Below are 12,012 nucleotides of genomic sequence, written 5' to 3'. Positions count from 1 at the left end.
ACGGACGACAGCCCAAGCTGCCAAGAATAGAAAAGGGCCATTGATGACAGAAGGGAACAAAACTTTTTTCTACCCTGTCATAAGTTATGAACTTTTGAAGAGAAGGAAGAAATTTAATCCAGTGGATTAAACCTTGAAGATTTTTTTGGCTGGCGGAAAAAAAGATTTTTTTGACGATTACCGGAAGGCAGAGGAGTTTGTGTGAGATTCTTTGAATATTCACCAGATACAAGAACAAACCCAGGGGAGCGAGATGTATTGAAGATGAAGACTGGGTCAAGGAATAGACCTGGATTTTTAAAGGTGGATAAGTATATAAATAGATTACTAATTATATGAGGGAGGAGAAGAAAGGTTAAAACTTGAGGAATATTAGTTGGGAATACTGACCAATCGCTACGCTATTCATGTGTGCAAGCGTGGCAATAGCCACGACCTGCAAAATGGAGAGGGGGTAGTGTTGTGTATCTTTTCATTCACAACATTAGTAGGGGGGTAGTTTGTTATTTCTCTTTTTGTATCATATCTATCTTTTATTTCTTTCTTTTTGCCGGGATGATTGGGAGGGAAACACATAGCAACATGATGAAGTTTAAAGAGATTCCCCAAGGAACTATGAGAGTTGAGAAGCTAAGTAATGTTTTAGATTGGAGTAACTTTGTTAAGAATAATGACTCATTTATTGAATTTTTTGAGTTTTAATGTTAACGGGCTTAATGGACCGGTGAAAAGAAAAAGAATCTTAACACATATTAGGAAAATGAATGTAGATTTAGCTTTCTTACAGGAAACGCATTTAACAGAAACAGAACAACAGAAATTAAAGAGAGATTGGGTGGGTAATGTTGTTGCAGCTTCATTTAATTCAAAAGTGAGGGGAGTAGCAATTTTGATCAATAAAACGTTACCAATTACAATACAAAATATAATAACCAATTCTGCGGGGAGATATGTGATTATACACTGTCAACTTTTTTCTGAATTATGGACTTTCATGAATATTTATGCACCAAATGAAAATGATGCAAAATTTATACAAGAAGCTTTTTTGAATTTGGCTGATGCACATGAAAAAATATTAATAGGAGGAGATTTTAATTTTTCCCTAGACCCAGTCTTAGATAGATCAACTAAGGCTGTCACAAAATCGAAAGTAGTAAAACTAACTTTATCATTGATGAAAGATATAAATTTGATTGATATATGGAGAAGAATCAATCCTAAAGAAAGAGACTATTCGTTCTATTCTAATAGACACAAAACTTATTCAAGGATAGATCTCTTCCTATTATCAATGCATATTCAACACAGAGTGAAAAATATGGAATATAAAGCAAGAATATTGTCAGATCATTCTACTCTATTAATGACAATAATAATGACTGATAAGGAAGAAGTGGCTTATAGATGGAGATTTAATTCAACATTATTAAAACGTCAAGATTTTTGTGATTTTATGAAAAAGCAGATCCAATTTTTTTGGATACAAACTCTCAGTGGATGATAAATTTATACTATGGGATGCGATGAAAGCACATTTGAGGGGTCAGATAATAAGTTATATGTCTAAAATTAAGAAAGAATATATGGCAGAACTAGATCAATTGGAAAAAGAGATAACAAAATTAGAAAAAATCTCAATGATATACGACAGAAGAAAAACGAAGGCAACTTGTCAATAAGAAGTTACAATATAATACGCTTCAGACACATAGAATGGAAAAAGCAATCATAAGAACTAAGCAAACGTATTATGAGTTAGGTGAGAGAGCACATAAAATTCTTGCTTGGCAGTTGAAAACAGAACAAGCTTCCAAACGATAAATGCAATTAGAACAAGTGCAAATAAAATTACTTATAAACCTTTAGAAATTAATGAAACCTTCAAAAGTTTCTATTCTGAATTATATTAATCAGAATCACAAAATGATGTTAATGAGATAGAAAGGTTTTTATCACAAGTAACTCTTCCAAAATTGAATTCGGAAGAACAGAAGGGAATAGATATGCCTTTTACATTAAAAGAGGTTGAAGAAGCTTTCGGATCACTCCAAAGTAATAAATCTCCAGGAGAAGATGGTTTTCCACCTGAATTTTATAAAAAGTTTAAAGATTTATTATTTCCTCCCTTTATGGAGTTAATACGTCAAGCAGAAAAAATACATAAACTCCCAGAATCTTTTTCCAACAGCGATTGTAATAGTATTGCCAAAAAAAGACAGAGATCCTTTAAAACCAGCATCATACAGGGCTATTTCTTTGTTGAACACGGATTATAAAATAATAGCAAAAATTTTATCGAATAGATTATCTAAATATTTACCAAAATTAGTACATATGGATCAAACAGGATTTATTAAAAATAGACAATTGGCAGATAATGTAACTCGGCTACTCAGTATAATTCATTTGGCACAAAAAAGGGACGAGATGAGTATAGTAGTAGCCTTGGATGCAGAAAATGCATTTGATAGATTGGAATGGGATGTTTATTTAAAGTATTAGAAAAATATGGGTTAGGAACATCTTTTATAAACTGGATCAAAACTTTAAATACTAACCCTAACGCTAAAGTAGTGACAAATTCTCAAATTTCAACGCCATTCCAGTTAAAAAGGTCAACTAGACAAGGTTGTCCATTATCACCTGCTTTATTTGTACTGGCGATAGAGCCATTAGCAGAACTAATTAGAATTGATCCAGATATTATGGGTTTTAGAGTTAATCAGGAGGAATATAAAATTAATCTTTTTGCTGATGATGTTTTGATTTACTTAACAAACGCACAGCATTCGTTACATAAATTATCTTCTAGATTGGATGAATATGGGAAAGTACTAGGGTATAAAATAAATTGGGATAAAAGTGAAATTTTACCTCTTACTATAGGAGACTATAGCCAATGTCGACTAGCAACCCAATTTAGACGGCCGGTAAATGGTATAAAGTATTTAGGTATAAGACTTGATAATGATGTAAAGAATTTATATAAATTTAATTATTTACCACTATTGAAAAAAATTCAAGAAGATCGTGACAAATGGATGCTACTACCAGTAACATTAGTGGGTAGAGTCAATGTTGTAAAAATGAATATATTTCCTAAATTACAGTATTTGTTTCAAACATTACCAATACAATTGCCACAGAAATTTTTTCAAGAGTTAAATAAATGTGTGAGAAAATTTCTTTGGAAAGGTAAGATGTCAAGGATATCATTGGAAAAATTGACATGGAAATTTGAGTTAGGAGGGTTACAACTTCCAAACTTTAAGAATTATTATAAAGCAAATCAACTTAGATTTATTGCATCTTTCTTCGATGATCGAAAACCAGCATGGATTAAAATAGAACTAGATAAGATAGGAGAAAATATACCTGAAGATTTTATATATAAATGGGAATCTAAATGGATACAGGAAAAGAAAGTATCTCCTATATTAAAACATTTGATTGATCTATGGAGTAAGATAAATGTTGATAATGAAATAAAGAAATCTTTATTAGCAAGGAGACCTTTGTTCCAAAACAGACTTATTCCTTTTACAATGGATAATCAACTTTTATATAATTGGTACCAAAAAGGGATTAGATCTATAGGAGACGGTTATGAACGAGGTATATTGATGTCATTTGAACAACTAAAGAATAAATATAAAATATCAAATAACACTTTCTTTTGTTACCTTCAATTAAGGGCTTACTTAAAAGGCAAACTGGGTCAAACAATGTTTTTGCCAAAACCCAATGAAATTGAAATTTTAATTCAAAAAGGAAAAATTAAAAAATTTATTTCTTGTATGTATAATTTGATTCAAAAACAGACAATTAAACAAGGAATCCACAAGTCAAAACAAAAATGGGAAACGGATCTGAATATTAACATTGATGAAACAAATTGGTCAAGACTGTGTCTTGACAGTATGACAAATAAAATAAACGTTCGACTTGGATTAGTACAATATAATTTTTTACAGCAATTATATATTACACCACAAAAAATAAATAGATTAAGTTCAAATTTATCTGATCAATGCTTTCGGTGTAATCAAGAAATTGGTACTTTCTTACATTCTACTTGGTCTTGTTCTAAAATTCAACCTTTTTGGATAAATTTAAGAGTCTTATTGGAACAAATTACTGGAACTCAACTTCCACATAACCCTGTATTTCTATTTTGTGATATTGAAGGGATAAAGCCAAAACTTAAATTGAATAAATATCAGAAAGAATTCATAAAAATTGCATTGGCAGTAGCTAAGAAGGCTATAGCAGTTACTTGAAAATCCGATTCGTATTTAAGTATGAATCGTTGGAACAATGAAATGGCTAGTTCTATTCCACTTGAAAAAATTACTTGTAATTTAAGAGATAAATAAGAAACATCTTTGAATATTTGGCGCCCTTATTTACAAAAGATAGGATGGCATTTGGGGAAAGTAATAAATAAATATACTAAATTTATTTTGAATCCCATGGAGCATGTGTAAATCTTCCAATATCCAGGCAGTTCTTTTTTTTCTTCTTTCTTTTTTTTCAGGTAGGAGTATATATCGGGGGGAAGGGTTAAGGGGAGGGGGGAGGGTAGACATTATCTTTACATGCATTCACTTTGAAACTCAATAAAAATTATATTTTTTAAAAACTGGCTTTTTACTACTACATTAACTTGCTTGTCAAACTTAAGAGGTGGAATCAAGTATCACAACAAGGGATTTAACATGGTGTTTGACAAGGGTGCTTCATTCAGCTGTAAGAAGTTTTGTGCCATCCAAAACTTTATGTCCTCAAGGCAGTTCATGAGGCTGACTAGTTTTGACTGGTCATTTGGGGGAGATAAAGCTGTGTGTCATCAGCATAACAGTGGAATGAAATGTCATATTTTTGAATGGTTTGGCTGAGGGGATGTGTGTGTGTGTGTATATTTTTTTTTCCCAGCTTCGTGTTATTGCAAATATATAGAAAAGAATAGGACCTAGGATGGCACCTTGTGGGATCCCGCAGGAGAGACTAGCTGGGGGAGAAGAGAATTTGCCTATGTTGACAGAGAAGCTTCTATTTTTGAGGTAGGATATAAACCAGGTCAAGGCAGTGCCATCAACACTAACCCCGTATTGGAGACAGTCTATTAAAATGGCATGATCCACAGTATCGAAAGCTGCGCTGAGGTCAAGAAGAATTAGAATGGCAGAGTCGCCTGAGTCAATAGAGAGGAGCAGGGCAGACTCTGTGCTATGATAAGCCTTAAAACCTGACTGAAATCTTTCCAAGATGTTGTTTTGGTGTAGGTAGGGCAGCAATTGACTGAGAATAACCTTTTCGACAACCTTTGACAGGGATGGAAGTTTCGAAATAGGTCTGTAGTTACTAGGTAAGATAGGGTCTAAGTTGGGTTTTATTCAGGAGGGGCTGGACCACGGCATGCTTAAAGCAGGTTGGAACGGTACCAGTGGCTAGGGAGCTGTTGATAATAGAGAGGATGCTGGGAGTTTGGGGAGCTGGGTTATGCACAATAGGTAGCGATTTAAACAGAGAGAGGAGAAATGGGTTAAAAATTCTATATCTGAATGCGCGAAGTGAAGCTCAGGTGCGAATGGGTAACTATGATGTTGTTGGGATAATGGAGACATGGCTGCAGCGGGATCAGGCCTGGGAATTGAATTGTACAGGGGTATACGTGCTATCGAAGGGACAGAAAGATGGGCAGAGGGGGTGGGGTGGCCCTGTTGGTGAGGAATGAGAATCAGTCCCTTGCAAGGGGGGACATAGAATCAGGAGAAGTAGAGTCAGTGTGGATACAACTGAGGAACAGTCAGGGCAAAAAGACCCTAATAGGTGTTATCTACAGGCCCCCAAACAGTAGCATGGATATTGAGTGCAAGTTGAATAGGGAGTTAACAATGGCATGTGGCAAAGGAAATGTCGCAGTAGTTATGGGGAATTTCAACATGCAGGTGAACTGGGAAAATCAGGTTGGTACTGGACCCCAGGATAGGGAGTTGGTAGAGTGCCTACAGGATGCATTTTTGGAGCAGCTTGTACGAGAGCCGACCAGAGATGAGGCTATTCTGGATTTAGTGTTGTGCAATGAACAGGATTTGATAAGTGATCTTGAAGTAAAGGAGCCATTAGGAGGTAGTGACCATAATATGATAAGTTTTTATCTGCAAGTTGAGAGGGATCAGAAGTGTCAGTATTGCTGTTGAACAAAGGAGACTATGAAACCATGAGGGAGGAGCTGGCCAAAGTTGACTGGTCGGATATCCTAGCAGAAAAGACAGTGGAACAGCAATGGCAGGTATTCTTGGGAATAATGCACAAGGTGCAAAATCAGTTCATCCCCCCCGGAGAAGGAAGGATTCAAAGGGGGGAAAGTGGCCACAGTGGTTGACAAAGGAAGTCAGAGATAGCATAGTATTAAAAAAGGATAACCGAGCTAAGGCGAGTGGGAAGACGGATGATTGGGAAATTTTTAAGGAGCAACAGAACTTAACTAAAAAGGCAATACGGGGAGAAAAATGAGGTATGAACGCAAGCTAGCTAGGAGTATAAAGGAGGATAGCAAAAGTTTTTTTAGGTATGTGAAGAGAAGGAAGATAGTTAAGAACAATGTTGGGCCCTTGAAGAATGAATTGGGAGAAATTGTTATGGGAAACAGAGAAATGGCAGACGAATTTAATAAGTACTTTGGATTTGTCTTCACTAGGGAAGACACAAGCAATCTCCCAGATGTATGGATGGGCCAAGGACATAGGGTAACAGAGGAACTGAAACAGATTGACATTAGGAAGGAAACAGTGATGAGTAGACTGATGGGATTGAAGGCTAACAAATCCCCAGGTCCAGATGGTCTGCATCCTAGGGTACTAAAGGAGGTGGCTCTGGAAATTGCAGATGCATTGGTGGTCATTTTCCAATGTTCCTTAGATTCAGGATCAGTTCCTGAGGATTGGCGAATGGCTAATGTTATCCCACTTTTTAAGAAAGGAGGGAGGGAGAAAACGGAACTATCACCCTGTTAGCCTAACATCAGTAGTGAGGAGGATGCTAGAGTCCATTATTAAAGATAACATAGCAGCATATCTTGATAGCAGTGATAAGATTGGGCCGAGCCAGCATGGATTTACCAAGGGCAAATCATGCTTGACTAATCTATGGAGTTTTTCAAGGGTGTAACCAGGAAGATAGACGCGGGAGATCCAGTGGATATGGTGTACCTTGACTTTCAGAAGGCATTTGATAAGGTACCACATAGGAGATTGGTGGGTAAAATCAGAGCTCATGGCATTGGGGGGAGGATATTGACATGGATAGAAAACTGGCTGGCAGATAGAAAACAAAGTGTAGCAGTAAATGGGTGTTTCTCGGAATGACAGGTGATGACTAGTGGGGTGCCACAGGGGTCGGTATTGGGATCACAGCTGTTTACGATTTACGTCAATGATTTAGAGGAAGGCATTGTGAATAACATCAAGTTTACTGATGATACTAAGCTGGGTGGCAGTGTGACGTGATGAGGATGTTAGGAGAATTCAAGGTGACTTGGATAGGCTGAGTGAGTGGGCAGAAACTTGGCAGATGGCGTTTAATGTGAATAAGTGTAAGGTTATTCACTTTGGGAGCAAGAACAGGAAGGCAGATTATTATCTAAATGGTGTGGAGTTAGGTAAGGGAGAAATACAAAGAGATCTAGGAGTACTTGTTCATCAGTCTTTGAAGGTGAATGAGCAAGTGCAGCAGGCAGTGAAGAAGGCTAATGGAATGTTGGCCTTTATTACAAAGGGAATTGAGTACAAAAGCAAGGAAATCCTTTTGCATTTGTACGGGGCCCTGCTGAGACCACACCTGGAGTATTGTGTGCAGTTTTGGTCTCCAGGGTTAAGGAAGGACATCCTGGCTGTGGAGGAGGTGCAGCGTAGGTTCACTAGGTTAACTCCTGGGATGTTCGGACTGTCTTACGCAGAGAGGTTAGAGAGACTGGGCTTGTACACGCTGGAATTAAGGAGATTGAGGGGGGATCTGATTGAGACATATAAGATTATTAAGGGATTGGACAAGATAGAGGCAGAAAATATGTTCCAGATGCTGGGAGAGTCCAGTACCAGAGGGCATGGTTTAAGAATAAGGGGTAGGTCATTAAGGACAGAGTTGAGGAGGAACTTTTTCTCCCAGAGAGTTGTGGAGGTGTGGAACGCGCTGCCTCAGAAGGCAGTGGAGGCCATTTCTCTGGATGCTTTCAAGAAGGAGCTAGATGGGTATCTTATGGATAGGGGAATCAAGGGTCATGGGGACAAGGCAGGAACTGGGTATTGATAGTAGATGATCAGCCATGATCTCAGAATGGCGGTGCAGGCTAGAAGGGCCGAATGGTCTACTTCTGCAATAATTGTCTATTGACCGGCTATGTCAAAGACATCCTTCAAGAGGGCAGTAGGAACAATGTCAAGGGGACGGGTTGCAGGTTTCATGGTGGACACAATCTTTGTAAGGAAGGGAAGTGTGATGGGTTGGAAGCAGACCAGTTTAGATGAACAAACCAGTGAGACAGCTGGGTGGGGGGAGGGGAAATGTTCATTCTAATGTCCTCAACTTTGCCAATAAGGAATTTTAAAAATTCTACGCACTTAGCAGGGGACACATCTAAGCTGATGGTAGGGGCGGGACAAATGACAGAATTTATGGTACTGAATAAGACCTTGAGATTATGAGGGTTAGGTGTTGTTGGCAGCTCATCTGGGAGAAGGAGAATCTCCACCGCCTTGCGGCTATATCCACCCAAGGGGAAGCCTTCGGGAGTAAACCCTATGGAAAAATCTGAAGCGGGAATCGCTACGGCAGTTCTATGTTGAGTTCAATACTGACTGGCAGCTCTTGCAATGCTGTTGGTGCCAGACTATCTGTCTCTGCCGCTGCTTTGGATTCATCAGCTGTATGGAGAGTGGGGAGCCTACTGCACGGGCAGCAGCTTGCTCTGCATATCATACAGGCAGCAGCTTGCATATTAACTTGGACAGCTAGGACACAACATCCATAGTCATCGCCGACCGATAAAGAGTTTTATTATGGCAGTAATTCTGCTTATAGTCATAAGGCAGAGATTGAGAGGTCCTTGATTAGTAAGGTAGTTAAGGGTTACAGGGAGACGTGGAGAATGGGTCATATGAAAATGACATGTTTGAATGGCAGAACAGACTTGATGGGCCGAATAACCTAATTCAGCTCTAGTAACGTCCTACAGTAGTGTTATCTCTCACTACTTATTCAGTGTGAGATTGCCATCTTGGGAGCCGTATTCTTTCACAGGCCTTCAAGCAGTCAAGACTCCAGTCAGGGCTGCTGTCTATTAGTTCTAACTGAATTTGAATGCAGTTGAGGCAAGTAAAAAGGATTTCATTCAGAGCATTGACCTGGGTTGTTCCAAAATATTTAAAAGACTTTTTCCTTTAAAAGAGTGCATACTTTCCTGCTTTACAGTTCAACCGGTCTAATGAACAGCCTGTTAGCAATTAACATTAGTGGAATACTCATTAAAATGCCAAATTATTGTATCTCAAAATTACTTTTGAGAAATAAATCCACTTGGTGTTTGCAGTGATTTTGTTTCATTTCCACCACTGAGCTTCAGGTCGGCATGATCTTTTCATTTCTGATTGAATTAACATACCACTTTTGTACTTGCGAATTGTTCTTAAATTTTGAGATAAAGTATATCCATTTCAGTCCATTGTTTTGAACAACAGGTGAATTTGGTAATGGTATTTTCATCATGTCAAAGGCAATAGTGGTAGGAATGTCTCAGTGTGTAGTAATGAATAAAAATCAGGTTTATTATCACTGTCATATGTCACAAATTGTTTTGTTTTGCACAAGCAGTACAGTACATTACATAAAATATTGCCAAGTTACAATAAATATAAAAAAAAGTAGAAAAGGAGAGCAAAATAGTGAGGTGGACTGTTCAGAAATCTGTGATATCAGAGGGAAAGAAACATTGGCTGTGTCTTCAGGTACCTTTTGTACCACCTCTCAGATGGCAGTAATGAGAAAAGGGCATATCCTGGATGATGAGTGTCCTTCGTGAGGCATCATCTTTTGAAGATGTTCTCGATAGCGGGCAGGCTGGTACCCATGATGGAGCTGGCTGAGCTTACAACTTTTTCCAGTGTTGTGCGTTAGTGCCTCTGTACCAGTCATTGATGTAATCAGTCAAAATGCCCTCCACGGTACATCTGGGTGACATACCAAATCTGTTCAGACTCCTGATGTCTTCATAATTGCATCAATATGTTGGGCTAGTAGGATAGATCTTCAGAAATGTTGACAACCAGGAGATAAACATGAGTTGGATAGATTGCATTTTAAATCTATTGTAATTTGAATTTATTATGGAACAGTTTTTTCCAATTTTGGTCATATAGAGCCAGAAAATCTGTTAAATAAAATATAATGAACTGTTAGTTTAGTTTCTCCATAGTGAAAAGCCAAACTAGTTAGCTCTGTAAGGTATTTGTTTGGATTGGGTGGATTAAATTTGATAGCAACAAGTTTGAATTGCAGTCTGTTAAAACTTAGTTACCTTATTTTACATAATGCACCAGGAAATACTTCAGTAAGTTCTGTCATTTTTCTTGTGCAGTGTGTGATCATAAGATGACACTATTCCATATTTTATTGGGGAGCATGGTTGGTAGATGTAGGTCTGTGGTTCAGTTTTGAGAGAACATCATGATTAAAAGTTGCAAAGATTCCAATGTTTTTCAAGGTTATGCTAATGTAGTACAAAGAACAGTTGTAAACCTTAGCAATTTTATAGAAACTGCAATATTCCTTACAATTTAGTTTTTTTGTATCAGCATTGTATTTACATAATGAAAATTATCTGGACCAAAACAAACAATATTCCTTAACAGTCCTGTACAAAAGAGCATCCACCGCTCATTCTTACTAATTCATCAAGACGTATCTTTTTCAAAATACTTAATATGCAATTAGCAATTGTTTCATAGATTCTTTGTTTAAAATGTCACCTTGCCCCATGTAAACTGTAAAAGATTTACCTGCGGAAACATTTTTGTCTCAAACCTTGGTGTTTAATCATGACCAGTTTAGTCAAATTTTGCAATGTGCTTTATATTAACTGCTGGAGCCAAATTTATACAGAAGTGGTTCTGTCATATATGCATAAATAAAGGAAATCATTTCCTGTTGTGATTTTGGTATTTTGCAATGGATCTGTGCTGCAATATTGAGCATCTAGCAAATAAGGTCTGAGCTAGTCTGAATACCAGGCACTTAGTAGCAATATGGCTGGACTTTTCTTTGTTTCACTTTTTGGTAAATGGATTGAAATGATAGTATTTTTGTATTTGTATTTTTAATTTTGTTCTTTTAAAGTAACGGGCATTTTGACGGTCGGGAATTCACTTTCTAAAACTCGCAATCTTAACAAGTATAATCAGATATGTAGCAGACATACTGTAGGATTTTTACCAGTACTATGTTTGCACCATTTGTAGGAAGCTGTTCAGAAAATGCTGGATCAGGCGGAAAGTCAGGTACTGTCTGGTTTTTGAACAATTATGCAATTTGAACTGTTATTTGAACTTGTATTTTAAGTTACAATGGAAACTATTTGGTAAAGTCTTATTTATAGTTGAATAGATATTAAAAGATCTAATCTACACTGGGAGGCTCTTCAGCCCATGGTATTTGCATTGATCAAAGCACTATCAAGCAATCCCACTTTATAGTTGTGAATCCATAGCCCTGCAGGCCATGGTATTTCAGCTAGTTTAATGATGGTTTGTGTCTCTACAAAACCCTACTACTGTTAGATTCTGATGTTTAAATCTAATATTCTTTTAGAAGTCAGGAACAAGGCATAAAACTTGTTACTTCATAATCGTTTTATTAAGGGTTAATCGAACAAAGAGAATAAGAATAGAACAATGGCAGGGGGTCTTACTACTTGAAGAGAGGATCTAAAGATGCTGCCTAGCATAAAATGGCTGG

General features: G+C 37.2%; 1 protein-coding gene across 2 annotated transcripts in view; it reads left to right on the top strand.

The window, feature by feature from the left end:
* The window catches only part of zrsr2 (zinc finger (CCCH type), RNA-binding motif and serine/arginine rich 2), a 58,085-nt gene that overhangs the window by 17,350 nt on the left and 28,723 nt on the right, over positions 1–12,012 (top strand). For both annotated transcript variants that reach the window (XM_063051278.1, XM_063051279.1), the window contains exon 6: positions 11,517–11,555. In XM_063051278.1, the coding sequence (XP_062907348.1) occupies positions 11,517–11,555 (39 nt within the window). The remainder of the gene's footprint in view (positions 1–11,516; positions 11,556–12,012) is intronic.

The sequence above is a fragment of the Mobula hypostoma genome, chromosome 6 (assembly GCF_963921235.1).
Source record: "Mobula hypostoma chromosome 6, sMobHyp1.1, whole genome shotgun sequence".
NCBI classification, from domain to species: domain Eukaryota; kingdom Metazoa; phylum Chordata; class Chondrichthyes; order Myliobatiformes; family Myliobatidae; genus Mobula; species Mobula hypostoma.
This window is presented reverse-complemented; position numbering and strand designations above follow the sequence as displayed.